Source organism: Bipolaris victoriae (genome assembly GCF_000527765.1).
Source record: "Bipolaris victoriae FI3 unplaced genomic scaffold scaffold_0, whole genome shotgun sequence".
Lineage (NCBI taxonomy): Eukaryota > Fungi > Ascomycota > Dothideomycetes > Pleosporales > Pleosporaceae > Bipolaris > Bipolaris victoriae.
In genome coordinates, this window is record NW_014575392.1 from 185006 (window position 1) to 212862 (window position 27857).

The 27857-nt window shown below is 51.8% G+C and overlaps 12 protein-coding genes across 12 annotated transcripts; 5 read left to right on the forward strand and 7 right to left on the reverse strand.

The window, feature by feature from the left end:
• Positions 1-804: 804 nt before the first annotated feature.
• On the reverse strand, positions 805-2037 carry COCVIDRAFT_21458 (hypothetical protein; the record flags this gene model as incomplete). Its single annotated transcript, XM_014707039.1, has 1 exon — positions 805-2037. One exon carries the CDS (start codon positions 2035-2037, stop codon positions 805-807), a length of 1233 nt encoding a protein of 410 aa, XP_014562525.1.
• Positions 2038-3327: 1290 nt separating this feature from the next.
• Positions 3328-4978, forward strand: COCVIDRAFT_83245 (hypothetical protein; the record flags this gene model as incomplete). Its single annotated transcript, XM_014707199.1, has 3 exons — positions 3328-4302; positions 4355-4602; positions 4651-4978. The coding sequence occupies 3 exons, from the start codon at positions 3328-3330 to the stop codon at positions 4976-4978; spliced, it is 1551 nt and encodes a 516-aa protein (XP_014562685.1).
• Positions 4979-5349: 371 nt separating this feature from the next.
• COCVIDRAFT_83865 (hypothetical protein) lies at positions 5350-6527 on the forward strand (the record flags this gene model as incomplete). Its single annotated transcript, XM_014707200.1, has 2 exons — positions 5350-5582; positions 5606-6527. The coding sequence occupies 2 exons, from the start codon at positions 5350-5352 to the stop codon at positions 6525-6527; spliced, it is 1155 nt and encodes a 384-aa protein (XP_014562686.1).
• A 447-nt stretch (positions 6528-6974) lies between these two features.
• Positions 6975-7844, forward strand: COCVIDRAFT_32468 (hypothetical protein; the record flags this gene model as incomplete). Its single annotated transcript, XM_014707112.1, has 1 exon — positions 6975-7844. One exon carries the CDS (start codon positions 6975-6977, stop codon positions 7842-7844), a length of 870 nt encoding a protein of 289 aa, XP_014562598.1.
• A 606-nt stretch (positions 7845-8450) lies between these two features.
• COCVIDRAFT_83616 (hypothetical protein) lies at positions 8451-10059 on the reverse strand (the record flags this gene model as incomplete). The annotated part of the gene is made up of 3 exons (XM_014707201.1): positions 8451-8593; positions 8651-9863; positions 9913-10059. The coding sequence occupies 3 exons, from the start codon at positions 10057-10059 to the stop codon at positions 8451-8453; spliced, it is 1503 nt and encodes a 500-aa protein (XP_014562687.1).
• A 1270-nt stretch (positions 10060-11329) lies between these two features.
• Positions 11330-13365, forward strand: COCVIDRAFT_83052 (hypothetical protein; the record flags this gene model as incomplete). The annotated part of the gene is made up of 2 exons (XM_014707202.1): positions 11330-11808; positions 11856-13365. 2 exons carry the CDS (start codon positions 11330-11332, stop codon positions 13363-13365), a joined length of 1989 nt encoding a protein of 662 aa, XP_014562688.1.
• Positions 13366-14323: 958 nt separating this feature from the next.
• Positions 14324-14521, reverse strand: COCVIDRAFT_83341 (hypothetical protein; the record flags this gene model as incomplete). The annotated part of the gene is made up of 1 exon (XM_014707203.1): positions 14324-14521. A coding segment is annotated over one exon (198 nt), but the record flags the coding sequence as incomplete, so codon positions are not given.
• Positions 14522-14726: 205 nt separating this feature from the next.
• COCVIDRAFT_10931 (hypothetical protein) lies at positions 14727-15866 on the forward strand (the record flags this gene model as incomplete). Its single annotated transcript, XM_014706982.1, has 1 exon — positions 14727-15866. The coding sequence occupies one exon, from the start codon at positions 14727-14729 to the stop codon at positions 15864-15866; it is 1140 nt and encodes a 379-aa protein (XP_014562468.1).
• Positions 15867-16521: 655 nt separating this feature from the next.
• COCVIDRAFT_10932 (hypothetical protein) lies at positions 16522-18813 on the reverse strand (the record flags this gene model as incomplete). The annotated part of the gene is made up of 1 exon (XM_014706983.1): positions 16522-18813. The coding sequence occupies one exon, from the start codon at positions 18811-18813 to the stop codon at positions 16522-16524; it is 2292 nt and encodes a 763-aa protein (XP_014562469.1).
• A 1667-nt stretch (positions 18814-20480) lies between these two features.
• Positions 20481-21577, reverse strand: COCVIDRAFT_83106 (hypothetical protein; the record flags this gene model as incomplete). The annotated part of the gene is made up of 2 exons (XM_014707204.1): positions 20481-21430; positions 21493-21577. The coding sequence occupies 2 exons, from the start codon at positions 21575-21577 to the stop codon at positions 20481-20483; spliced, it is 1035 nt and encodes a 344-aa protein (XP_014562690.1).
• Positions 21578-21915: 338 nt separating this feature from the next.
• On the reverse strand, positions 21916-25059 carry COCVIDRAFT_83699 (hypothetical protein; the record flags this gene model as incomplete). The annotated part of the gene is made up of 2 exons (XM_014707205.1): positions 21916-22051; positions 22103-25059. 2 exons carry the CDS (start codon positions 25057-25059, stop codon positions 21916-21918), a joined length of 3093 nt encoding a protein of 1030 aa, XP_014562691.1.
• Positions 25060-26125: 1066 nt separating this feature from the next.
• COCVIDRAFT_83293 (hypothetical protein) lies at positions 26126-27285 on the reverse strand (the record flags this gene model as incomplete). The annotated part of the gene is made up of 2 exons (XM_014707206.1): positions 26126-26184; positions 26244-27285. The coding sequence occupies 2 exons, from the start codon at positions 27283-27285 to the stop codon at positions 26126-26128; spliced, it is 1101 nt and encodes a 366-aa protein (XP_014562692.1).
• Positions 27286-27857: the final 572 nt, after the last annotated feature.

Genomic DNA, 27857 nt, shown 5'->3' on the forward strand with positions numbered 1-27857 from the left:
ACGCGGCCCGACATGTCACCATGGGCATCGCCTCACCCCGCATGAGCAAGTCTAATGCCTCTAGCACGGCCTGCGGTGTGCGCAGTGAGCAGTTCCTGCATGCAGGCAGTGACAAGCGTGCATCCCCGCCTACGTCTCCATGCAGCCACAAATGCGGAGAGGCTGTTGTTTCGTCAATACTTGGTCCTTTGAATCGTATTCAGGCATCAGCACTTTACTCCAAAGCATGGTTGAGCACCGCATGCCCAACCACGGCATACATGAAACATCCTTACCTTGTCCAATGCATCGGACCTGTGCCGCTCTCATCCGGTCGCTTATTGTTCGTGGTTGGCCGCCTCGCGTATATCCGTGCATATCAACTTCCCTTATAGATCCGGAGTCTCTTCTCAGGACTTTTACCTTTACAGCAAGAACCCAGCTGTTCCCACCCACTCCTGACACGCGTCTCGTGAATAGGGTCTGTTGCCTCCTCAACGTTGCACCGGCCATCGCTGTGCAGGAATGCACCAAGCCGATAGGCAAACATGGCTTGCGCAAACTCCCATTGTTACACCATACGGACAACAGCCTTGATACAAGATGGATGTCGCGCCGACGTTATTCACTTCCAAATGGCCAACGTGCAACGCAAGTGAAGAAGTATGCATAGTCCAATAGTAGTGCTTGCTCACGCACATCTTAGTGTTGAATCATTTCATTCGTGTCATTTGCTCTCCATGCAATGGATGCTGATAATACATTAGAGTACAGATGCAAGTTTTGTAGTATTCCTCCCCATGATTACTAACCGAGCTCAGCGCTCTATTTCTTCGAGTCCTCCTTGGCCTTCTCAGCAAGCTTGGACGCCTCATCACCCTTCTTTTGCAGAATGTCCGAGATCTCTGAAACGGCTTCCTTGAGAAGCTTCTGTGCCTCGTCGCCGTGCTTCTGGGCCACTTCTTGAAGCTGGCTCAGCTTGGGTAGTATCTGGTCACCACCGGGAATCTTCTTGAGGTACTGCTCGTAGTCACCAAAACCGCCATCCTTGGCCTTATCCGCGACGCTCTTGATGTATGACTGGAGGTCACCGGTGTCGCCCTTCTCAACGGCTGACTTGACGCGCTGGTACAGCTCTTGGACGTTGCCTCCTTTCAGAGCATCGGCATTCTCTTCCACGAGCTTCTTGACTTGTGGGTTCTTGTCAAGATAGGGCTTTGCCTGCTCCATGCCCTTCTTCCACGCCTCGTCACCCATCTTGTTCAGCTTTTCAATCTTCTCCTGCACTATGCTCCTGATCTTCTCAATGTTGCCGGCACTCATACCAGTCTTGACAACGTCACTGATCTGCTTCCAGGTCCTGTCGACTTCCTTCTTTGCTTCAGGGCCATACTTGTCGCCATACTCCTTGAGCTTGTCGATGTTGCCGCCCAACTTCTCCTTCAGTTGTGGGTGGTTGTCCATGATTTGCTGTGAAGCGTCACCGGCGAGGTCTGCAATACGGCTCATGTGCTTGGTAATGACGTCCCAGGTTTGGTGTGCAGTGACAAGGCTCATGTCGCCCTTGCCCAGAACTTGTCGCATCTCATCGTATGCTTCGCGTACAATGCTGTCGACTTCGTCGCCGTGCTTCGCCCGTATGGCATCGAGGTCATCAAAGGCAGAGTCAACGTAGCTCTTGGCACCGGGGATGAACGCAGCATAACTCTGAGCGGCTTGGCGAAGCCATTGTAGCGCCTCGTTTGGCTCGGGGGTCTGCTCCTTGATCTTTTGTGAAGCCGACTTGACGTAGCCTTGTGCAGTCTTGGAGGCCGCGACAACGTCCCTGGCACCCGATTGTCTGTAGAAGATGTAGCCGACTGTGATGGCGGCAAGAGCACCGGAAGCAGCACCAACTGCGGCATGTGTACCGGCCCCCGAGTTACCGGAGCTGACTGTCTGGGTTGACTGGAAGCGTGGGTGTTGGGCACGGTACTGGGGGTTTGCTACGCGAGCAGCCGGGCGACGCGCACAGCGAGCAGCAAAGCGTGCATTCTGTGTTGCTTGTCTTGAGAACATTTTGAGAAGTATGTGAATGTGTCTGGTTCAAAAGGTATCGATGAGGGTATTTTTTGAAAACAAAAGCGAGGAGGGATTGGGTATCTTGATAGGAGGAGTGAATTGGAAGATTTGGAAGGGACCCAGCGCTTTAAAGGCCCTTGAAATCTCTTGTAGCAAACTGCTCGTCGTCCTCAGAGTGACGTCGCCATGATGATGGGCAGCGCTAAGCCCTGGGGAAGTCCGGGAACAGCTACTAGGTCCCGCAGGCTCCACCGAGCGTCATTGGTCCGTCATATTGGTAACCATTCAAACTCCACCACCCCGCCTTTTCTAAATCTCTATCCAGTGTAAACGAATTACATGGCGAACCCTCGTAGATCCATTGCAATGATGCAGTTTGACATGGACAACGTGGATTCTGATCTAGCGCCTCTCGGAAAATGTCTAGAATCCCACCTAGTTCGAATGGAACAACCTACCCAACTTGTGATCGGTCTAAGGAACCTGAGCCAGCAACCTGCTAGTTGCATGCACGCAGCACGCATGTGTGCATGCGTTCTTGGTTTTCTTTTCTCTCCTCGTGTTCGCTATCGCCTTGTCACATGCCCTGCTTCGTGTCTGTCCACAAACTGTTCCAGACCCAGCAAGTGGCTGAATGATGTCACCAGGCGCATTGCTCTCCACGTTTTTACGCGAAGATGTTTGTCGTATAGATCTGTGCATATTCTTAGCCCGACGAGCCGAATAAACATGCTCATCTAAGCTGCTTTCGTCAATTGATTGTAATATGAAACTGAGTCATTGGGTCCAGCGCCAATGGTGGTTTGTTAGATTTCAAAATAGTTTTAATCCAAGCATTGTAGCCATTCAGATTTGGGGCGAAATTAAAAACACCGCGGAAAACAATTGCTGTAGAAGATTATAAAAGGTAACTATGTGCATGTCTTTGAAACATGTAATTATGATGAAGATGCCGTGTCAAAATGTTCGTATATTGTTTTGCAATCTGTTGCAAGAGATAGTCGCGTGAATTCGGGATGACGTAACATAGCTTCGTTTTGACGCGATAATGTCGCGCCTCAACGTGTGCCCTGTCTAGCCGTCTGAACATTTGCACCTCGGCCCTCGAGATCAGCAACACTCACAGGACAGGGCGACAACAAACACTCGGCTTTTAGCGATTTCAGACGCGTCCAGGAGAGCTCCGTAGGCTTCAGCTTGTTTCGTGCGCTCATGCGCAATCACCTCGGCACAACCGTAATACCATAGTAACCCGCGCCACCCCTTCTACACCTTCAAACCACGACAATGGCACCCTCAGAGACGGCACCCCTACTCCGTCAGGAATCGACCACCTCCTACGAGCCCGACGAAGAACATGAAGAAACCGCACTACCCCGAAGCACGTTTGCTCGCAATCTCGGTGCACTGGACGGCTTTGCTCTACTGATAAGCATCGTTATCGGGTCTGGCGTCTTTTCATCTCCAGGACCCATCGACGCAAACGTCCCATCGCCTGGTGCCGGTCTTTTAGTATGGCTTGTCGGAGGTATCCTTGCGTGGACGGGCGCCCTCACCATGGCCGAGCTGGGTACAGCGTTTCCTGGCGAGGGCGGCATCCAACCGTACCTTACCTACATCTACGGCGATGTGTTTGGGTACATGGCGGCTTGGTCTTGGGTAATTGCGACTATGCCAGCCACCCTTGCGATCCTCAGTATTGTATTCGTTGAATCTATATACTCCAGTTTGGGCATCAACGAATCTGATCCGCCCTTGACTCACAAGCTTTTGTCTTTGCTGGTTTTGGTCTGCGTTACGACTCTTAACTCCATTAGCACCAAGACGAGCACTCGGTTGTCGAGCTTTTTTGTCGCCATAAAGCTGTTCACAATCTTTCTTCTCATAGTCGCTGGATTGGTTGTCGTCTTTGTTTTCCTTGGAAAGAGCAAGGACCTAGGCGGCGGTGATTGGCATCAGAACAACTGGTTTTCGCCACGTGATACAGTTTTACCTGACGGTTCGCGATTTGACTGGACTAAAGTGACTACGTGGGAATCACTAGGCTTTTATAGCACAGCGCTGTACGGGGCTCTATGGGCGTACTCTGGATGGGACAAGGCCAATTATGTTGCAGCTGAGCTTCGCAATCCCAGCCGTCAGCTGCCACTTTCCATCAACACTGCTATTCCAACAATCATTCTTTGCTACGTAGCGGCCAATTCTGTTTACTATGTTCTACTTCCATGGGAAGTGGTGTCAACAACTGACGCTGCCGCTGTGGTAAGTATCGCACAGAGTTCCGCGTACCTGAATCCTTGCTAACTTTGGGTAGACGGCTGTCACACATTTTCTAGGAAAGGGTGTAGCATACTTCGCTACCGCCCTGATATGTCTCGTCATAGCCGGTTCTGCACTCGGCAACTCTTTCGTTGCTGGAAGAATGACTGTGGCGGCGGCTAACAACAACTGGTTCCCACATATCCTTGGTACAGTCGGGTATATCGGCACATTCAAAGTCCGAAGCGATACCGAGGAGAGCGAACCAGCAGACCTTGCAATGGACAACGGAGAGTCGCCAATGTAAGTGGTATCCATTGACTATACTGAACGCCGTCTGATTATGACTAGCAACGCACTGCTCCTCAATACCGTCCTCTCTGCAATTTACATATTGCTTGGAAACATGCGTATCTTGCTCACGCTCAACGGTCTTGCTGAGTATGCATTCTTCTTCCTTACAGTCCTTGGCGCAATAATCCTGCGCTTCCGGGAACCTGACTTGCCTCGACCTGTAAAACCCTTGATCCTCGTACCTATCATATTCGCTGTAATTAGCGGGTTTGTTGTCGTTCGCGGTGCTGTTTTTGCACCCATTCAAGCTAGTGTTCTTGTGGCTATATGGTGTATTGGTCTCGTGTTTTACTACCTGAGGCTGTGGTTCATAAATAGAAGATAGACTATATTGAGCTGTTACATGTTGTTGAAAAATCGATCGCAGCAGATACTTCTAAAGACGCTCAGCCACGTTGCGTGTAGGGATGTCCCTGCTCAGTATACTAGCTGCACGATTATGGATAAGTTAAAAACTATATTTCTTTTGTGTAACACAATTGGCTTGGCACTACCGAGATGATTGGTTTATCACTATTGTTATCCGACCCCGCGCCTTGTCTACTATTCGTATTCCGAGGTAACTTGCTAGCTCAGCTTCCATCCGTGAGGCTGAAGCCTGTTTGTTGAGACTTTGATTAGGCTGGTATAATACACCATCAAAACCGCACTAGTAACCATCCATGTCTCATCTTTGTGTTCGCTCTCACTAGCACCATGGTCGTCCGTCCGTATTATACCAAAGAAGGAAAAGTACTTCCTTTCGACAAACTCATAGAGCTCGAACAAATCGACGAGTTGACGTTCCGCTCGATAACCAGAGGCTACTCACCAACAGGCGGAGAAAATGGGACGTATGGTGGTCATATCTTTGCGCAGGCTGCATGGGCTGCAGCACAAACCATGAAAGAGGGATACCTGATACATGCGAGTTGCAGCCTTGGGCTCACGTTTAGCTATCCAGCTGACCGAGCCACCAGAATATCACCGGCTGGTTCAACCTCGCTGGAAACCCCAATGAGCACTTCACCTACCGTGTGGAGAAAATCCGCGATGGCTACAACTACTGCTCTCGCAACGTAACCGTGGCCCAAGCCGCAGCGAAAAGCAGCACCTTCACATGCATATGTTCTTTCAAGCGCGAAGAAAGCGCATCAGTCGATGCCCAAGAACACATCAACCTAAAAGAAATGTACCACGAAGTCCTCAAAGGCCGAGAAAACGAACCAATGCAACACTCCTCAACCCCCAGCAACGACTCCGCCGTCTTCGTCGAAGACTACCTCCCAGCCCACCCAAATCACTTCAACCCCGTCCCCGGCCTGCACCTCCGAAAAGTCGAAATGGCACCCTACAACCGCACCCGCGCACCACTCGACCGAAAACAGTTAACCTTTTACTCCCTGCGGGGATCGCTTCCATTACCTACCGCGCCCTTCCCACCCCCCTCAGATCCCAGAAAGATGAAATTGACAAGAGAAGCAAACATGCACGCCTGCACCCACCTCTACGCCTCAGACTGCCAATCCCCCCAAATCGTCCCGCGACACCTCGATAAACCCCGCGACTTCACACGCATGGCATCGCTCAGCCACAGCGTAATTTTCCACACGGGCATCCGGGATCTTATTATGTCTCCCGAACCGCGCGTAGATCATCCGGACGCTGAGCCTACGCTCTGGGAAGATGGGGCGTTGCCGGTGTGTAATCTGGAGGGGTATGGGAAGGGGGATCAGGATGGACGGAAGTGGTTTGTGCAGGAGTCGTGGGTTACGCGGGCGGCGGAGGGGAGGGCGCTGTATATGAGTCGCATGTGGGATTATGAGAGGGGCGTGCATGTTGCGACTACTTTTCAGGATGGGTTGGTTAGGTTTAGGGAGGATGTGAAGTTGTAGTGTTTTTTTTCCCTGACTGGTGAGGGGGAAAGGGGATGGGGGTTGTATGTTTGTGGCTTGTAGGAATTATGGGATTATGTGTAAGACTTGGGTCCAACGTTGCAATTTCATTAGAGATGGCTAACATGATTGGTTTCTACTCAGTACCAAATTGGCCAGAAAGGATGTTTTGCATGCATATTGGGTGCGTACATAAGACTTTGTAGCGTCGGAAACTTTCCATACGTAAAAGTATCCGAGCTACAGTTCCAGTGCAACGGAGACTTATCCATACCAGCACCAACTTGCGTACATGAAGTCTCCATCCCGCAAACCGATAGTCACCAGAAATAGTCCCTGTAATCCAGTCATCAACACTCTAGATATTTAAACCCGCCTCAAGCCCACTTCCAAGGCACTCCATTCAACCTCTCACTATTCAAACCCGACCAAACCAAATCCAACAAGATGACTTCCTCCAAACCCTCAATGGATACGCTCTACTCCGACTTCGCCTCAAAATACGAAACCTCCTCCGGCGGCTGCACCCGCCAATTAGCCACCCACCTCGTCTCCCTCCTCCCCCCTCTTTCCAACAACTCGCACATCCACGACAACGCCTGCGGCCCCGGCATCCTCGCCCAAGAACTCCTCTTGCAAAACCCTTCCCTCCACCCTTCTATAATCTGTACCGACTCCTCCCCCCAAATGGTCACTCTAGCCCAACACACCCTCCCCACCCTGACCCCCTCAAACACTACTACAAACCTCTCCTTCCACGTCCTCCCCGGCGACGCCCTCTCCCCCCTCCCCTCTAATTCCTTCACGCACTCAATAACAAACATGGGCATATTCTTCTTCACCAACCCCCTAAAAGGCGCATCAGAAATCCACCGTACCCTATCCCCCACCGGCACCGCCATCGTCACAACCTGGAAGTCTGCAGGATACATGCCTGTGCTGCACCGCGCGCAAAAGGCAGTGAGACCGCACGACCCACCATTCGAGTGGCCGATTGCGGAAGAATGGTATGAAGCTGAGCACCTGCGAGACATACTAAAGAAAGCCGGGTTTGAAAGTGTGGAGATGAGCGAGGTGACTGTGCATTTTGCGGGGGGTAGTCTGCAGGAGACATGTGGGTTCTTGATGGATATATGGAGGCAGGTTGGGCCCAAGTGGACGGAGAAAGAGTATGTGGAGTTTGGGAAGCAACTTGTTATTGAAGGGAGGAAGGAGGCGGTTACGGTGAAGAGGGCCGTGAATGGGAAGAAGGATGCGGAGATTGTGGAAGTGGTTGGGTTTCCTATGGTAGCGCACGTTGCTGTTGCAAAGAAGTGAGGCGATTACGCTTGTTTCTTGAGAGAGAAGGATATGTATGTTCGCTTCAATACATGAAAAATATCATTCAGGCCAGATGTATTGCAGGCTGATATGCAAAAACAATAGATCCATGTAGCCAAATCTTGGAGACAGGTACAATGGCAAAAAAGAACCCTGGGGTATCTGCTGAAGCAGACGAATGCTGATGAGAGTGGGACTCGAACCCACGCCACTTTCGTGACCAGGAATATAGTGTTAAGAAGACCTTAACCTGGCGCCATAACCAACTCGGCCATCTCACCGTAAGGTGTTGTGATGGAAGTCAAATGAATCTATGTGTAAATGAATCAGAACGTATTCCAGGCGCAGACAATCATACTCACTTGGTCGTAGTAATCATAATAGAACCCTCATTTGTAATAAAAATTCATTAAAATTCGTCGTGTCTAAAATTTTCTGCAGTCAATGTGGGGTTGCGGGGTACTATTGGTCTTCGCTTTACAACGGCTTGTGATCGCACCACAAATATCACCAAAACCATTCGAGTCAGAACAACCATAGCCGTAAACCACATGACAGCGCAATCTGAATGCGTACCCGAAGATGCTCCTGTATATTCTATATCTATATCTTGCTCTTCAAATTCAACTGCTCGGGTCGCCACATCTCATTCAACAGGCGACTCGCGTTGACCATCTCAGGTCTACACTGATCCAAGGACGTGATACCCAGCAAGCGCATTCCAGTATCGAGCTCATCCGCGAGTACTAATCGAAGCGTTAGCAAAGTTTTCCTTATCCAGACTCTCACGTGTTTGGACTTACTCTCAACGCATCGCTCAACACCCTTGGAGCCATAGGCACCAAGCGCATAGAGGAACGGCCTTCCAACACCGACTGCAGTAGCACCCAGACACAATGCTTTGAGCACATCGTTTCCGTCTCTCAGGCCGCCATCGAGGAAGACTTCTAGTTTACCGAGGACTTCGGGACAGTAGGTCCGGATTTCCAGGAGTGTCATGAGTGCACTAGGCGCAGTATGCAATTGTCTGCCGCCATGGTTGCTGAGCAAGATACCATCGCATCCGTATTCCATTGCGAGTTTTGCGTCTTCTGCGCATTGAATGCCCTTGAGTACAATGGGTCCATCCCATTCCTTACGGATCCACTCCAAGTCGTCCCATGTCATGTACGGAGTTAATTGGCCTTGGACTGGGCGTCCGCCCATGGCAGGAGCAAAAGCATTGTCACCACCAGCTTCCCATTCTCCGGGACCTTCATCAGCAAGGCCGACTGCGACTGCTTCCTCGGCCTGAAGACGGCGATCTGCGGTGCGCTTTCCGAGAATGGGTGCGTCGACTGTTATCCATAGGCCCTTGTATCCGCAGCGCTTTACAATGCGAAGGAGTTCGAGAGCTTTGCCCTTGTCCACAGGCATGTAGTATTGGTAAAACAGTTGTGTCGGGCTTCCATTGCCAAGCCGCTTTTGTTCATCGACATAACTCTGCATGATTTGCTCGGTCGTCCTGGAACTTGCTGTACTGACAAGCATGTGGATTCCTTTGCGGACTGATCCTCGTACCATTTCTAGTTCTGCATCTGGGTGGATCGCGCCCATTGTCCCCATGGGGCAGACGTAGAATGGGTACGGTGAGCTGTGGCCAAAAATCCTGCGATGCGTGTCTACCTCGCCGACATTGCGCATTACACGTGGACGGAAACTAATGCGACCCCAGTCCTCAATGTTGGCTTTGATCGATGCACCCGTGTTTGCGGAGCCAGAGGCATAGACATATGACTTGTGGGGTATGACTGCTTTTGCCACTGGTTCAAAGTCGGTCGTGGAAACGCAAAGACTGACATGGGGAATTTCGTTAGAGTTGGGATCGGTCTCTGACGGCTTTCTGGAATCGGTGTTTTTGATTTGACGAAGCTGGCCAAAAGTGTCTGGGTCAACAGGCCCTAGCAGGGCGTCCTTTGGCAGAAAGTCATCGATATAGCTCAATGGATGATATTTTTTGAACTCTTCTGTTGCATCCTATTCAATGGTGAGAAAATCCTCTGACCATACGCTGAGGTACACTCACCGAACCAGCATTCTTCATGAGAATTGGTGCGCCACCTGGGTGTTCTGATAAGAAGTTGGTAATATTGTATGCTTTCGAATCCAGGACAATCCAGCAATCATTCTTGCTATGGTGCTTTGCTACCTCCGCTCCATTGATTCGCGACATGTTTCCAGCTTCTTGCACTTTACGTGTAAGTATAAGTCGAGATGTTCTCTCCAGGTTCGACCAACTGCAGCGAGAGTATTTGAGGGGAAGCCGCTAACCCGGATACATCGCTCGGTGATCGGAATTATTGCCGGTACTTACTTGCATGCGGGCCAGCTAGCACCGAGTGCCGCCGGCTGCGGTGAGCACCTTTGCCAGTGTCGGATGCTTCCTTCGGCAAGAACTACCTATATGGGACTCGCAGGAACATGCTGAAGGCTGCTACTCGTTGAGCTTGGTGAGGCTCTTCTTGAGGCTTTGATTGGGTATCGAATAGTACGTACAAGAAGGTGCGTTGGTCCCCATTCAACCCCGCCAAAGAACTCTACGTATGCAGAACGAAATGTTGTGCAACTTTGCACTACCATGCTTCCTCCTTCACATCCTGGTATATGCTCAAGGTCTTACGCAGTAGATTCAGCCTTTACCGATTTGCTGATTGGTATTTAAACTTTACTTAAACCACAGATCATGTCTAGGCTAAACTGCTTAGTTCGTATACAGCCAAGATATCAGCATTCAGCCATGTCTACAAAAGCGAAACCTTGCTAAGCGAGCTTCTTTTGGTGGCCCTCGAAAGAAGTCCCGGAATGCCCGCGGAGTGCAGTATCTTGGGTGGGGTAGCGGGCCTTAGAAAAGCGGGCCACAACCCCATTACGCCAAAGTGGTTGTACAAGAAAAGTACTCTACTCAACCAAATTGTGGCACAGGCACCCTTTCGTAGTGCACACTACGTTTTTCTCGAACCAACGCAAATTCTGTTCTAAATCATGGGGCATGGGTGATCTAGGGGAAGGTCACTATGCAAGTAGCGTACTACTGCAACGTTGTTGGATCCAAAATGCAAACGGTAGTATCGACAACACGTGGAGAATATTAACACCAAAGGATGCAGGTCGACAAAATGCATCCCTGTGCTAGGCGCCCAGTATTCCCGGTAGCTGTTTACTTACCCGGTCGCCCATGGCGTTCTAGACGAAAGGAACATTGATCCTTTGCCCAACGGTAGCGAACCATGAAGAGCCATTTCGCACTACTGCTATCAAACTGCATCGGCCCAAGTAATTAATAAAGCATTGTCGATGGAAACAGCAGGTTCCTCCGCTCCGGCATATTGGTATTAACGAGAGTGAATACATATAAATCTTTGGAGCAGCAGGGACACGATCACTAGGGATCCGTTCTTCAACTCCTCTCGACCGTTCCTCTGTCCCAGCAGTTCTTGCCCAAGATGCTGGCAAAGTCTATCACTCTCTCAGCAGTCTATGCAGCTATGGCATCGGCACAGAATGCACCAGGCGGTGTATCCCTTTCACCGGCTGCAGAAGTAGTCGATGTCAGTGTCACACCTGCAAACCTGTCCCTCTTTGAGACAGAGACAGTGCAATTGACCGACAATGTCATTGCAGCGATCAAAGAGCACAACGAATATGCCGGATACGCTTCGTTCTTCGAATTTGGAGACAGTCCAAGTTCCAAACTGTCTGCACGCACCCGCCGCGCCCGTGAAGCTGCCCGCTGCAAAACAATGCCAGGCGATCCCTTGTACCCAAACAAGGCTGAATGGAATTTGTTCGATTCCTTCCTCGGTGGGGCTTTGGAGAAGATCGTCCCCATCGGCTCGCCCTGCTATAAGCAATCCCAGTACAACAACTACGATGCTGCGAGATGCGCTGAGCTCGTTAAGGATTGGAATACCGAGGAGATTTAGTATGTGTATATCCAGTGTCGTCACGAGGTGCAACTAACGTGCTTAGCTACCAAGACAATGGTGCGCTCATGAATCCGTTATGGTATGGCATGACTTGCCCAATTCCAGCTTCCGGCAATTCCGCAAATGGCACTTGCACTCAGGGCGGTTACGCAGAGTATGCCGTCAAAGTTAGCAACGTTGCTCAAATCCAGTTGGCAATAAATCTCGCTCGCAATCGGAACCTCCGACTAGTTGTTCGCAATACCGGTCACGATTATAACGGCCGTTCGGTCGGAAAAGGTGCACTCAGTATCTGGACCCATGGACTGAAAGAAATCAAGTATGTCAAGGACTATGCGAGCTCCGTATATAAGGGACCAGTTTTCAAGCTCGGGGCTGGTGTTCAGGGATTTGAGCTGTATGAGGCCGCTGACAAATACGGTGTGTCTGCCGTAGCTGGTATCTGTCCAACAGTTGGTGTCACTGGTGGTTACTCGGCCGGTGGTGGACATTCGCCTCTGATGCAGTTTTTCGGACTCGGCTCTGATCAGGTCCTCGCACTCGAAGTCGTACTGGCTAGTGGGCGCTTCGTTACTGCGACACCAGAGGTAAATAGCGATCTATATTGGGCCCTACTAGGCGGAGGCGGCGGCACCTTTGGCGTCGTTACATCTGCCATTGTCAAGGTTCATCGCAAGATCCCCGTGACCACATCCACCTGGACCATTATGACATCCGAGACTGTCAGCGGCGACAAGTTTTGGGAGGCTTTTAGGTTTTACTTTGACAGCATGCCTGCTTACAACAGGGCCAAAACCTACTCTTTCTTTACGATCCTGTCGGTGGGGCCTGGCGCCTACATGTGGTCCATGGGGCCTTTTTTCGCCACCGACAAAACTGTGGACGAGTACGAGGAGTTGATCAAGCCTTTCTACGAAAAGTGCGCTTCGCTGGGCATCGAGGTGAAAGCGAATACAACTTACCATGAGAGTTTTCTCCCAGCTTACCAGGCCACGTTTGCCCCCCTTGACTGGGTCATCGGTGGTGCTGGAGGCATCGCGGCGAACCGTCTGGTGCCATCCGATAACTGGAAGGATTCCGAGATACGCAATCAGACGGTTGCCACCATCCGCCACGCTGTAGATAATGGAGCAGTAGTCAGTATGTACCATCAGCGCCCAGCCGAGCAGGAGAACAAGACGCTCAACTCTGCCAACCCCGCGTTCCGGAACGAAGAGAGCCAGATGGTCGTCATCACGCCAGTGGCGAACCAGACGCCTGCGGGATGGCAAGCGACCGTGGAGAAGATTACCAATACCGTCATGCCGCCGCTTCGAGAAATCACACCAAAGGGGGGCGCGTATGGCAACGAAGCTGATATTGCGGAGCCCAACTGGCAGCAGTCTTTCTGGGGCGACAATTACCCGAGGCTCGTGCAGATCAAGAGGAAGTACGACGCTGGCATGCTCTTCTACGTCCACCACGGGGTTGGCACCGAAGGATGGGCGATTGACGACAGAGGAATCATCGGAAAGGGCGTACAATCGACCAATGGCCCACTATGTCGCGTATAGCAGGTGGATTGGGTGACTCGCGCCATGTTCCTGAAGGATGTAGTGTAGTATATATGAGGGAGACGAGAGGGGGCCAGATCAGATGGTTGTGCCAGCGACGGGGCTTGTGCAGACAACGTCGGCTGGCCGCGGTGAAGAAAGGGCTGTGGGCGTGCTGAGTCGTGTACAAATGTGTCAGGCAAAGGGATGCGACACGGAAGGACGGTTTGCTGTGAGTTCGGCAGTTCTCCCAACGCTCGTGCAGGGTGCTAGGGGCGCGGCGAGACCATCGGCGGCGGGAGGTTAATTGTAGTAACGTCGTGGATGCCCCACTGGCCACCCTCAGTTCCCTTCTCCTCTCTTTGCTTGAATCGATGGCGCGGGTAGATCTGAAGGAGCATTGCGACAAGTCAGCGGAGGAATCGACCGTCCATTCCGCCCTTTTGCATTTCTCGACGACCGCGGGCGAGGGCGGCATGCGACAGTTATGCTGCAGACGCGGAGAGCGGCCGCGTCCCCGTCCCTGCAATCTCCACCCCCATGGCACATTTTCTAGAAGGTTGACGAGCGGAGGGAAAGTCGATGCGAAACGCATAGCCCTGCCCGTCGCAGGCCCGGGGCCTATCAGCACCCGCGACACGCAACGCCGGCTGCAGCCCTGTTACAGACCTGGATGAAGCCCCAACTGTCGGAAGTCCGTGTCGTATCTGTCCCTTGTGATCGTGACGGCGGCAGGTGTAGACGATTAGTCAAGCCATCTTGTCTGTCATCGCTACGCTCAGCGGGATGTAAAACAACCCGAGATCTCGTCCTCCGTCGTACCCTTCCCACTCACGCCTCCGTCTTATGATCACCGCCTCTTCATTCACCGCAATTGATCAAATCCATCCGGAAGCCTTCTCATCCGACGCGGAACGCTCTACAACTGCTAACCAGCATGTGCCCCTTCAGTAAGCTTGGCGGCCCTCCTTCATCAAGACTATACTGAGAGAAAGAAAAGCTTCACTACCTTCTGGTGAAGGTCCTGCGCGCTTCTCTCCAACGGCCGTAAAGGACTGGCAGCCCAGGAGAAAATCTGTCTCCAATGCCTGCGAGCGCTGCCGAAGGAGGAAGATTCGTTGCGACGGCGAGACTCCATGCGCAACGTGTAAGCGCTTTGCAGTGCAGTGTATAAGAACGCAGAAACCTAAAGAGGTTGTGGCATCGTCAGTCTACCCCACATGTTCCCCCATAAAAAAAAGGAAGACGGATGCTGTCAACGAACCAAATGGCGTGATAATAAGCTGACCCTTGTCTTAAACAAATAAAGTGAACATCGAGAGGCGCTAGAAGGACGAATACATCAACTTGAAGCCCAACTAGCCCGCCATGTCAACGCCCCCATGCACGGCATGGAGTCAATTGACCAGAACCTCATGGCCAGCACCCCAACCTCATTCGACTGGTCTGTCGGGGGTGGCAGCAGCACCGGATCCCACCTGAACCTCGACACCAGCATCCCCGCGACATTCACCGCCGACGACCTGGACCTGGGCGCCTTCTCCGCGCGCAGCGGCAGCATGCCCTCAATCGCCATAGACGAATGTGAGCCTTTCCCCAACTTTTCCTCGCCGTCTTCACCAGTACCTTCATTATGGTTAGGTACCACGCGTGCCTCGTCTCCCGACTCCATGCCCTCGGGGCCGCCACCACCACCCTCGGCCAGCAGCCTCTCCAACTACACCACCCCCTCCTCCTACTCCTCTTCCGGCAAACTCCCAACAACAACCTCCCCCTTACCCTCGGGAGAAATGCACATAGCCCCTTCTTGGGAATTCATGGCACACCCGCATCTACCCCCTTCCCAACTCCACCCCCCAACCAACAATGCTCCCCTGTCCCGCCCAGCCCACTCCCGCAAAACATCCACATCCTCCCTCTCGGCCGGAAGCACCGACCAAACCATGTCTCCCATCCCTGAAATCGACGACGACCTCCTTCCCCTCGCCCCGGTCCCGCGTCTCCCCCGCCAAGGCATCTTCGCCGCCCGCCGCGCCGAATCCCCCGGCCCAGCATCCTCGCGCTCAAGCTACACAGACCGCAGCCGCGCCCTCGCTACCACGCCCCTCCCTTCGCGCTTCGAAGCCGAAACCCTCACCAACGAATTCATCCGCCACCTTGAGTCGCTAGACTACAAGGCCTACTCCCTCTCCCCTTTACTCTTTGCGAGATTCTGCGAAGCCGTCTATCCCAATGCTCAACCGTCGTCGGCTGTAGAGCTCTCGGTTAGCATGGCCATGGCGAGGTTCCATGTCTTTCTCGCTATGGCGATTGCCATGAAGGTGAGGATTAGGGACGCGCCTGAGCAGACGAATGCGCTGCTCGAGACGTGCTATGAACTCGCCATGCAGCAGACGGGGTCTTCGACTTTTTGGCAAGAGGCCGGTGCCATGGAGGCGGCGCAATTGCTTGCGCTTTTTGCGGCGTTGAGGAAGGCTGGGGGAGGAGAGGAGGGCGGGTTGAGACATTCCTTTTCGTGGTAAGCTGTTTTCTTTCATCTCTTCTGACTGTTATGTTGTTGTTGTTTTTTGGGATCGAGGGTTTTTTTCCGGGTGTTTATATCGTGCATATCTCTTTCTTTCTTTCTTGATCATTCTTTTTCTTTTTCTTTTCAACAAGGCAGACGGACCATGTCGAGATGAAGGCGTTATCCCCCCCTCCCATTCTTTCTCTTTCCAAGCAAGGTGGGGGATCCTCATGTTTTTTTTTTCAAACGCAAAACTTCTAAACAAATACAGAACCATGTATATATACATATGTATGCGTACGCAGCATTTTGCTCTGTAGCGAGCAAACAAAAGATGAAATCATGAATTTAAGCTTAGAACATGACTTTGAAAGAAAAAAAAGTGAGTTATTTGATTCTTGTTTCCAGGAAGTGTCAAGACGTCAATCACATGTCAAATGAGAGCTTAGTAATAAACATATCGCCAACATCGCATTACCATTCCTATCAGGAAAACAAATAAAAACAAAACATCATCAATTAGCATACATCAAACAACGCACTAGTTTCCAAGGGTATGTAACTATCCACCTCAAATGCAGCAGCAAATTCGAAGAAAAAAAAATCACTTTACACATCTCCCTCTGCTCCCATATTACTCCTCCTTTCTTCCATCACACACACACCAACTACTACCAATGCCTCCCCTTCGTCTTCATAGCCTCACTAACCACGAGCCCAGGAATCGTAAACCCATACCCATCCGTCCGTCCCTCTCTATCCTTGTTACTAATCTCCACCCTAAGCGTAACATCGAGTCCATACGGCCCGCACAAACCAGACGACTGGACACCATTTGCCGCTGGATGTTGCGTTCCTGCTCCATGCTCACCAAGATGGAAGGGGTGGCGCATGTTATCTTTTGCGCCGGGGGCTTCACTCATGGTAGATTTTGCGTCGCCGTTTGTGTGCACGGAGGGTGCGGCGCCGGGTTGGGGGCCGGGCGCGGATAAGGTGGCAGCGGGCGGGATGCTGGATTCGCAGATGATGGCGTAGTTGCGGGAGGGCATTGTGGCGTGGTTTGAGTCGGAGGTTTTGGATTCGAGTTTGGTGCCGTTGGAGTCGGTGGTGCCGTTTGTGCCGTTTGTACCGTTTGCGACGACGCCGTCGGGGAGGGCCGGGTCGCGGTCGAAGATTTCGAGGAGAGTCTCGTCGGTTTCCTTGTCGAGATGGTGGATCTTGTTGCGTTTAGCGAGAAGGTTGGCCACGGCTTGCGGTGGGGGCTTGTTGGTGATGGCGGAACTGATGATGTTGGGCATGTAGCGCCAGTCCTCCTCGGCACGAAGTCCTTGTTTGGCGTTGGAGTAGAAGCGACCAATGGCTCCGAGATGAACATCTCCTCCGAGAATGGTGACTCGGGCAGAGAACTTTTGGGAAAAGGCCTGCAACTTATGCATGAGCTGCCTGCGCTCCTCCTTGTGCTGGCGGGCCGTGTAATGGTCGTCGAGATCGTCAAGCAAATCAACCTTGCCGTCAAACTGGTTGAAGAAACCGCCAGCAAAGCCGAAGCGCTTGTTCAAAAACTTGATAGGCGCAATCAGAGGCGACTGCAAAATGTTCTCAAGCCAAATCAAACGGGGATACGCGATGGGAACACCGAGCAGCAAGATCATGTGCTTGAGCTCTGGGTTGGCAGTAAACTCTGCATCTAAACGATCAAACAGCAGCTTGTACGTCTCCGGGTAGTTAACCTGGTGCCTTGTACGCTCTGTTCGGGCATCAATACCAGCAAAGGCAATTCGTGCACCTAGCTGGCAGTAAATGTTGCGGCTTCGTTCCTCGACATAGGGACCGGGCTTGGAGCCAATAATGTACGATGGGTCGCCTTCATCGTTGGTCATTACAAACGTATCCTGGACCTGGGCATGATCTACAGGCGTCGTCTTCTCTCCTTGAGCATGTACGGCCGTCGTCTGGGGAGCATCCGTGGTATAGGTACTCGGTGGCGGAGCAAGATGGTGCTGGAACAAAAGATAGTACTTGTGAGCGACTCCTCCAATACCGCGGAAAACAGAGCAGTTCATAAAGTGATCGGTGTAGGAACCAAATCCATCAATAATGTCGTGGTCGTCCCAGATGTTCACCTGAGGAATCTGGCTGTTGGCAGTGGAAAAGGGGGCCGTGCCGTACCACCGGACATAGTTATTGTAGTAGTACTCGTCGCACTCGTCACGCATCTGCCTGTCAAAGGGGAATTCGCGTCGCTTGTGGGGATTGGAGATGTCGGTCCAGGGCTTCAGTGGACCATCTACTCGTACTCCGTCATTGTAGATCTGGTCACCACCACCAATCATGACGTGGAAAGGTCGCTGGTCGTGCATGCGCAGGACATCATGCCAAAGCACAGGTCCCTGCCAAACGTCCAAGTCGGTTCCAACACTAAACCCATTGCAAGAGTGGAACATGATGCGCATGGACTGAGAGATGGAGGGAATCACAAATCTCGTGGGCTTCTCCTCCTTTCTGCCATCCACATATTTGAGGCTCTGGATGTCGTAGTTCCACCTCGACTCAAACGGCTGCATGGGCGCGTCGATGAGAAAGCGCCAAAACGCCTTCTTGGAGTCTTCATACAACTTTTGGCCGTGAAACACCCTCTCTGCAACGCTGAACCGCACATCGCCGAGCGACCTGTCTACAGGACCAGCGGGTGACAGCGTAAGCTGCGGGCTCGGATGTACTCCGTTTGCATCCTGCTGCCCCGGCTTGGTCACAACCAGCACACTGCCGTGCCATATAGGCTGTCCCGCCTGCTGATTGCTGGTGCGCCTATAGTTCAGCAGCGGCCCGAGTACAACATCCAGCGAACCCGAGGTGCTGACAATCTGAGGACCCTGGCCAATGCCTTGAACACCACTGGGATCGGTATGCGGTTGGACATCTGCGGACGCCGTGAAAGCAGGTTGCTGGTATTCGGTCGCCATGGTCGCGACTAAAGGGCTCGTAGTAGTCGTAGTCGTATAAAAGGGCGAGAAACAGATGCTCACGCCACGCGCGTCGAAAAGACTATGACGTTACACTTGGAGGCTGTCAGTCAGCAAGAGGGGTTCGAATTCCGCGAAAAGGCGCCAAACTCACAATTGCGAATGGCGCTGAGAGACTCTAGTAAGCCGCCAAAAGGTCGGGCGCAGATGGGTAGGGGCAATGCGCGCGCGACACAAGGGGGAAATATCACGGAAAGCCTTTTGCGCAAGAACAAGAGTCCAATTGAGTTCCGGGGGTGGAAGTGGACCTCTCCTCTTCGCAAAATAATACTAGTAAATAAACAAAGTGCAAGTATGTATGGCGTCAGTATTGTATGGCGTGGACTGTCCAAAACAACGCGTATGGTAAACGAGGAAAAGGGAGGAAGAAGAGAGAGAGAGGCTGGGGGCCCCCAAAAACGTATGCAAGCCTTAAGCACTCGAAAGACCAGAAAGTTGTGTTGTGCCAGTTGATTGCTGGGCCACAAGCAAGAGACGGACGGGTCAGGGATGCGCTGCCGCTAGCCGGGGTGGGTGGGGATGAACAGTCCTGGTTCGAGTCTCGAGCCACAAAAAAAGAGGTGAATAGGGTGCCCGCAACCGCAACCGCGGTGGATCGCGCTCTAGTGTGGATCTTGCCTTTCAAGATATATACGCTATACATAAGTCTACGAGATATGTTCAAGGACGAAAAAAAAAGGGCAGACCATTTTTATTTATTTTTTGCCGTGCTGATCCGGACAAGGCGGACACACCTCTTTTGTTCTGGCGACTCCTCCCTCACTCGCTATACACTAGATAATCGGGGAAGCACAAGCGCAAAAAGTCCTAGTAAGTTCGCGCGGGAAAAAGGGTGACATCGATGAGCTCATGACCCCCGGGTGCCAAAGCAAGCTTCCCGAGTTGCAGACACGCTAAGAAAACTACACAGCCACCCCATGCACTGGCGCTTATCCCAAAATGACGCAGCTTGGAGTGGCTTGTGTGTGTGTGTGGCTGGCAAAGATCCCACTTTGTAATCTCATCCTGTCAGCCACCCCTTTGCTGCAAGGGGAGAAATGTGTGTGTGTAGGGCAGACCCACGTTGCCCTCACTTTTCGCCAAAACATAACTCGTTAAAGTTATAAATTTACCTTAAGAAAAAAAAAGAAAAGGTCTTCTTAGAAAAAAATCTTTCAACTTTATATTTTTATATATGTACAATCCTAAGAGAGAGAGAGAGAGTTAAAGGTAGAAGAAAAAAAGAGTAGGTAAGAAAAATAATAAGAAAACAAAAGTAAATTGATTTACTTTACTAAGTTCAAGAGCCTATATCTAGGTAAAAGTCAGAGCAACATACGCTCTATCCTAAAAAAAATGTATTCGCAACCACAGAGGCTGTTGTTTGTATTTCCCACCCTACACGTCCACGTTGGTACACACGCTTGTGTTTTGGGTGAAATAGCGATCATCCATGCTTGCGTGAACTGTTTCGTCAGCGCCACACACACACACACACACATACGGGGATGTCCATTGCACGGTTCAACTGCTGCCTGCTGGGCCCGGATCGACACAACATGCAAGCCATTGATGTGCTTGATTAGACATGTTTAAACTACTATACGTTTATCATATCTGGGTTATCCTCATGTTGCCTCTTCCTCCACAGGCAACACATCCTCAGGCTTCAACCCCATCTCCTGACCCACCCGCCTCACCACCTCCTGAATAGCTTTACACGCCGGACTATCAGGGTACGCCGTCAAAAAGCTCTCTCCAAAATCACACGCCATGCCAATCCGCGGATCGAGGGGCACTGCACCTAGATATGGAATCCCTTCATCTTTCGCCAACCGCTCCGCGCCCCCCGTGCTTGCCCTGAAAATCTGACTTTCATGCTTACACCCAGGACACACAAACCCGCTCATATTCTCCACAATACCCAACACGCGTATTCCCGCCTTTCGGCAAAAATCAATCTCCTTGCGTACATCCAGCAGCGCAACTTCTTGAGGTGTAGACACGAGAACCGCGCCATCAACACCCGAGGCTTTGAGGAACGAATTCACCGATAGATGTTCATCAGACGTGCCGGGGGGCGTATCAACGATGAGGAAATCCAGTTCCCCCCACGTAACGTCCATCAGAAACTTTTTAATGAGTCCATTCTTCTTTGCGCCCCGCCAGATAACCGCGTCGTCGCGATTCGGCAGCATAAACTGTACACTCATGACACCTAGGTTCTCGCTGACCCAGACGGGCTCCCATCCTTCGCCGCTAACGTGTATTGTTTCTTCTTCTACGCCCATCATCTTGGGTATGCTGGGCCCGCAAATGTCCGTGTCCATGAGACCGACTGTGGATTGAGGATTTGATGCGAAACCATGGGAGAGCATGGTGCTAAAAGTCGACTTCCCTACTCCGCCTTTGCCTGAGAGTACTAGGATCTTGTGTTTGACAGAGGCAAGTCGTGCTGTGATGAGGGGAATGTCTGGGTCAGGGCCTTTGGGCGCAGAGGCGCATATTGCTTGGTTGGGACATCCTGCGCAGGAGTCTGCTTTACCAGCTGTGGCAGATTCTGGTCCAGGGCAGTGTTCTGTGAGCCATGTGTTAGTCGTGTGCTCTTCTGAGTCGCCTGCGGTGGCGGGGCAAACCTACCCGGCTCAGGCGCAACCAGCTGGGGTGCTGCTTTGAGAGGCGCTTCAAAGTCCACTTGTACAGGCTCTTCCAGTGACGGCGCCATTATAGTTGTAGGGCTTGCGTGCAGGTAAAGTCTACATTGTTGCGTGCTCGATAAACATCCTCGACACGCTTGATAATCAACCTCCGCGTCGCCGCTGCTAGCTGCTACTCTTGGCATTCTTGCCCCACCCTCTTCCGACTTTCGGCACCAATGACTACAACGCCATAACTAACAAATCACACCTATGTCAATCACATTTTCTTTTGCCACGAGAAAATATCTTGATGCTTGTGGGATAACATCTATTCATGCAAACTATGCTGATCTAGTACTTCTTGTCATCGTCTGAATCCAGCCTTTCGAACAAGTCCAAAGTCCTTCTCATCACGAATCAACCCCTACTGGAGTTTGACCATCACGTATGGTATTTCTACATCTTCCTCCTTCTGGTCCTCGGCCGTTATCTCGAAGATGACGTTCTTCTGATGGTCGGGGATCGGCTTCTTGCTAACGTGCTCCACCAGCTTGCTCATTCTATTCACACTATTAGCATTTGATATCATATGAGAGACATAAGCAACTTACTTCAGAGGCATGCGATCCTTCAGCTTCGAAGGAGGGTAGAATGATGCGTACAGCAAGCTGACGCCCGAGCTGATCATCTGAATTGACAAGCCCTTCTTCTCAAAGTGGTCAACAAACTCCTTGAGCGTGATGTCATCCACCTCAAAGCGGTCCCACAGCTTGTCAATCGTCACTTCACCATCGTGTCCTTGGTATGTTCCCTTAGGGCTTGCTATTGGCTCACTGAAGCCAAAGAAGGGCAGCGCCAGGTTGATGAAACCGTTCTTGTACTGCTCAATGTCCTTCTTACCGTCAATGATCTTGTAGAGCTCGAGGTTGACAAGACCAGTTACAAGTGCTGTCGTTGTAGCAATAGCAGGAATAATCTTGCCAGCAATAAACTTGGTCTTGTGGCGGTCCGCCTGCTCAATCTTGTAGTTCTCTGCACGTAGATTGCTAGCAGCGGTGATGAAGTCAATGTGATGGTTGGTGTCATCATCCTTCTCAAACTCAACAGGCTCAAGCCTAAATCCAGCCAAAGACTTCGGGTCTGGAAGCTGGCTGATGATCTTGTTGAGAACATCATTGTCATCTCCACCAGCCTGGTTGGCATTTGGATCCGGCTCCTTCTCATCCGCCTGGATCTTCACAGTAGGATCGGGCTGGAAGTCGGGAACGATCATATCGTTGAGTACCTCCACGTAGTGCTCTCGAGATGCATTCGGCTTGATGCCATAGTTGAAGGCGTGCAGAGTGGCGGCGGCTTCAACGTAGGTGAAGTGGGTGGGGTTTGAAGGGTCAAACTTGGTTGGGTCGGGCGCACGCTTTGGTCCTGACCAGAATGGCTGGCCAGATCCAGTCTTGGAGTCCTTGGGGAAGTTGTAAAGTAACTGCGCGATTGCGTGGTTGTAGTTCTTCTCGAACTGGTGGCGCGCCCAGATGATGCAGTCATCAAAAGTCAGTGGCTTCTCAGTCACCAAGAAATCTCGGAGAGTCTCCAGAGTCTGCTTCTCGTTTCCAGATTGCTTCAATGAAGCACCGAGGTAATCGGGCTGCGTCAAGTACAAGTTGACAATCTCGGGTCCCTTAACAAACAGCGAATCGAATGACTCTCGCGCCCACGCAATCGTATGCTCGATTCGGTTGGGGAAACTCCTCAATGTGCACATAGGGAATGACTTCTCCGGTGGGTCCTGTGATGAAGAGTAGGACTCGGTAATGAATGGCAGAACAACCTGCGTGTTGCCCTTGGTACCAAGAGTGCCGCTGTCGAGCAGAGGCTTGCGGAAGAAGACGCATCGTCGGTCGACATATGTGCGCGCTTCCACGTTGTCGAGCGCATTCGTCACGCCATCTAGCGAATTCCAGAAATCCTCGTTGAAGATGTGCTCGGTTTCGGGGCCGACCTTGTCTTGCAGAGTAACAATCTTTCCCTTGAGATCTGGGTTCATAACCTGTACTGCCTTTGCAGCAGCATCGCTCTTTAGCTTGCCGACATCTGCAGGACGGAACAAGAACTGGCGGTTGAGATTGCTCTTCTCAATCTGGTCGTTGTCGGTTACAGTAATCTTACCCTCAGGACCAGTAGCTAGGCCCATCATAGCCCAGTTCTTGAGCATTTCACAACCAATGGCACCTGCACCGACCAGGAACTGCTTGACATTACTGAGCTTCTTCTGGTATTCCTGACCCAGTACCGCAATCTGACCGTCATATCGCGAACCAATCGGAGCGCACTGCTCCTCCGAACGGGTTGTGGAGGTAGGGAGCGACTCTAGGGAATCAAAGTAGAGGAACTGCACAATGGGGTGGAACTTTCCAGACACAGACTTCAATACTTCCTGGGCAGCCATTCCACCGAAGAAGGCAGCGACAGGGCTGAGGTCACCACGAGCCTGGTAACTGAGTTCCTTGATGAGCTTCTCGTCCAGCTCGACCTTCTCTTCACCTTCGCCTGCAATCTCCTGTGCAATCTTAAATAGCTCCGTCGCGTCAGCCTCGTGGTGAGGGCGCGGGAACTCGCCCTTGCGAAGTTTTGCAAACTTATGGAGAGCTTGAATGCCAACGTGCAGTTGTTGTGGTCGGTCGAACTTTGCGAAATCGGAAATGAGAAGTTCGGGCTTCTTCAGCTGCTTGCTGAATGGCTCAAAGTTAAGAATCTTGGGCATCTTGACCTGGATAAACTGGCCTCCCCTCTTGTACTCTCCCAGCCCTGACACGTCGCCAATCGAGAAGGTATAAGGTCCCTTGACCTCAATCTTGCGAGGCGCACAGCCGTTCAGAGCCTCCATTCCCTCAACTTCGGAAAAGGTGACCCAATCGCCATCTTCAAGACCATGCCTTGTCTCATCCAATGCCGATACAATGCCCTCCTCGTCAATGCCAGCAATGATGCCATTGGTCACGTTCTCGCCAGTGGGATCGCCAACAGTGAAGTTCTTTCCGAAATCGGTGAAAATGGTACCGAACAGACCAAACGTATCCGTGATAACAATGTAGATACCGTTTTCATGGCAGTAGTCGGCGATCTTGACCTGGTCATCTAGCGGGGTATCCGTGAGCACTACAACCTGGAACTGCTTCAACTGCGATAGATCTGACGTCAGGTCTTTCCCGCTGAACTCCTGGACGGGTGTGTATGGGTTTAGTTCGGAAACGCGGGGCACGGTAACGGAGGCGCGCGGCTTTCCTACGTCGTCGGGGGTAAGGAAGAACTGTGACGATAGATCGGCGAGAGCGGCGGGCTTGGGGTCGTAAAGCGTCAACGATTTGACTCCGGCAAGAGCAATGTTCTTCGCAATCTCTACACCAAGGCCTCGCAGACCAGCGACAAGGACATTGGACGAGCCCATGCGCTTCATGGCCTCGTGGCCCAGCACGTACAGCTGTCTGCTGTATAGGGACTCGTCAATGTCGCCACTATTTCCAGAGGCTTCCTTGAGCTGCTCAACGGCAGTGGCGGGACTATCGACCTGCATCTTTTCCTGTTCGATGTTAGCTTTCGATCAAGCGTGTTTCGAAGTGACGAAGCCGACAGCGGTTGTAGACGCGCGGGGTGTCCTGGTTCGAGGACGCAGGGAAGCTTACTGTCATAGCCTTTTCTTTCTTGCTGGGACGAGCGTCCTCGTCGTTCTGTTGCCTCTTCCCCAGTTTGCCGACTATTGAGAAGCTTAGCAGCTGTCCGGTGTGGCAATCGCGGGCGCCTTGACTATCGCGGGGTAGCAAGCTGTGTGGTGTTTTTGGTCGTGGGACGCAGACAAACTAGATCAACTGGCTTGTCTTATTGTTGAGTAAGATGATGTAAACAGGAGGAAAGAAATCTGCTGGAGAAGCAGCAGGCGGCAGTAGTTATTACGTGAGTACCTGTCACATCGAGAGGGTAAGAGCTCCACAGTAGCGCCATCCCACTTTGGTCTTGGCACATGCAATCATCAATCAGCCCCGTTTGCAATTCTAGCTTACATACTCTCGTAGTCGCACCATTTGCAATTAGCTTTTTCCGCCACTGTATTGTTTCTTTCAAATTCCGTAGAGTCATACAGCTAGAACATGCTCCAAGATTCACCACGGCCATAATCACGTCATTAAAATAACTTTTGTGAAGGAATTGTTTTTCATAGTTACACCCCTAATCGAGGGCTCATGTTTTCGTTCAATCCATGTACGTATCTTCCGTATCCATAATCTCATATTCCTTGCGTCTCGTCCATACGCATACTTCATTAAGCGGTTCACAACGCCCATCTTCTCCATCGTCGTGTAACTGAAAAAGAAAAACGGAATAAACAAACATGACTCATCGCTATCGCAGCGTAGTAAAAGCTCGCACGCTAAAACGCCTTTGCTCCCAAAATAAACGCCAGTCGGTAAGGCTCTATGCAGGCGAGCCTGATAACCCTCCTTTTCTTATCAAAAGATAAACCGGTAGCATGCTCATAAAACATTGCATCTAGTAGCGGACTAGACGGCGCGAAAGGAAGAAAAAAACATGTGACTTTGTACAGTTCAAGTATTCCTGCGGGAAGCTTGAATAAGACGACGAGATTACCGCCTTGACGAGTGTCGTGTTCGGCGAGTGTGTCGGTCTGATGAGCTTGCGCTGCCTGGGTGGTTGTTAGAATATTACTCAAGGATTGATTTGTAGATACAATTGGTCACTTACTTGTACTCGTGTAGTCGCTGTACATGTATGATGTTCCGCTGACAGTCGTGCTCTTGTCGTCCGCCTTGTGGTCCTGGTGTTTCTTCAGACCCAGTGCAAGCGCCAGGCCACCAAGACCAGCGGCAATGCCGAGACCCTTCTTTGCGCCACTGTGCTTCTCTGAACCAGCGCGCGAGGGACGAGCAGGACGACCTGCGCCGTACCAGCGTCCGCCAGCTGCGCCTCCGCTGTGGTGGTGCTCTTCGATGTAGGTTTCCTCGTGGCTGTGCTTGCGCTTCTTGCCGAAACCAAAGATGGCGAGAAGAGTGTCGAAGAGGGCGCGGGCGCAGCAGAAAAGGCACAACAGAAGGAGCAGCAAAACACCCAGAATGACACCAATGACGATACCGGCAATGGCGCCACCGCTGAGACCGCTGTCCTGACCCTCAGTGGGAACGAGGTCGTTGCCGGCTGCGCCAGTGGGAATTGGAGTTTGGAAGGGAACTGTCGCGGTTGGGGTGCCAGTGTAGGTGACTATAACAACGCCTGAGCCAGTGGGTCGTAGAGGAGCGGAGGGTGAAATACCTCCAGAGCTTCCACCAGCAATCAGAGCGCATTGGCCGGCAGTGAGGCAGTAGAATCCCGAGTCGCAGCAAGTGGAGCCACATGGATTTTGCGAGTCCTTGCAAGTCTGTGTCGCAGTCGCAGGGACGTAAGTGCTAAAGACCTCAGTCTTTGTGAGGAGTCCGACCGTCTCGACATAAGTGGTGGTGTGGTACTCCCAGACGCCTCCTGTTCCCTGTGGGCTGGCATTGCCAGCGCCGCCGCATTGCGCCTGGTTCTGCGCATCGGTGTAGCAGGTGGAGCCTGAAGGGCAGCATAGCCAGCCGCCATAACCGCAGGGAACTCCATCGCAGGCTCGTTTTTCGATAGACTGGGACGAGTTGTGGTAATTTTCCAAGTCTTGAAAGTGGAGTGGAGGATAAGGCTTTGCAAGGGCGGCTGGCAGATATGCGAATGCAGCCAGAGTGAGCATGGCGGAAGGCATAGTGAAGAGGTGCATGGTAGCGATCGACTGTACCAAACGGCCGGCAAACGAGGCGGCGATTGGATGGAACTGGAGGAGATGCGTCTGCAGAAAGAAGAAGAAGAGCGACAGGCTGGTGCTGGTGCTGCGGCGCGATACTATACTCGCCGTGGGCTGTCGGGGCGGTGAATGCGTGGGTAGCTGCGGGGTCGGCCTGTTGGCTAGCGTGCTGTCCAGACCCGGACGACTAGGTGTACGTAGGATGACTGGCTTCCTGCAGCAGTGGATGGCCTGTCTCTTGCGAAAAAGAAACAAAAAGAAAGTCAGCAATATGTTTGAACAAAGCCAAAGTGCAGTGGTAGGGAGTATGTAATTGTGCAGGAGAAGGAAGCAGGTCGGGGCAAAGAAAAAGGTACACTTGGAATATGCGTGAGGTTGGGGGAGCCTGCGGGTCGGTGGCTGGTACTGGGGAGGGGAGGTTGGGGAGGCTACTGCCGCCCAGAGTCGCAACACGGCCTGCGGTAAGTGTATGCGCCTGCGCGAATTCTTCGTCACCGGCTGCTAGTCCTCTTTTGCGTATATACGACTTCGCGTAATCGTTGCTGTCG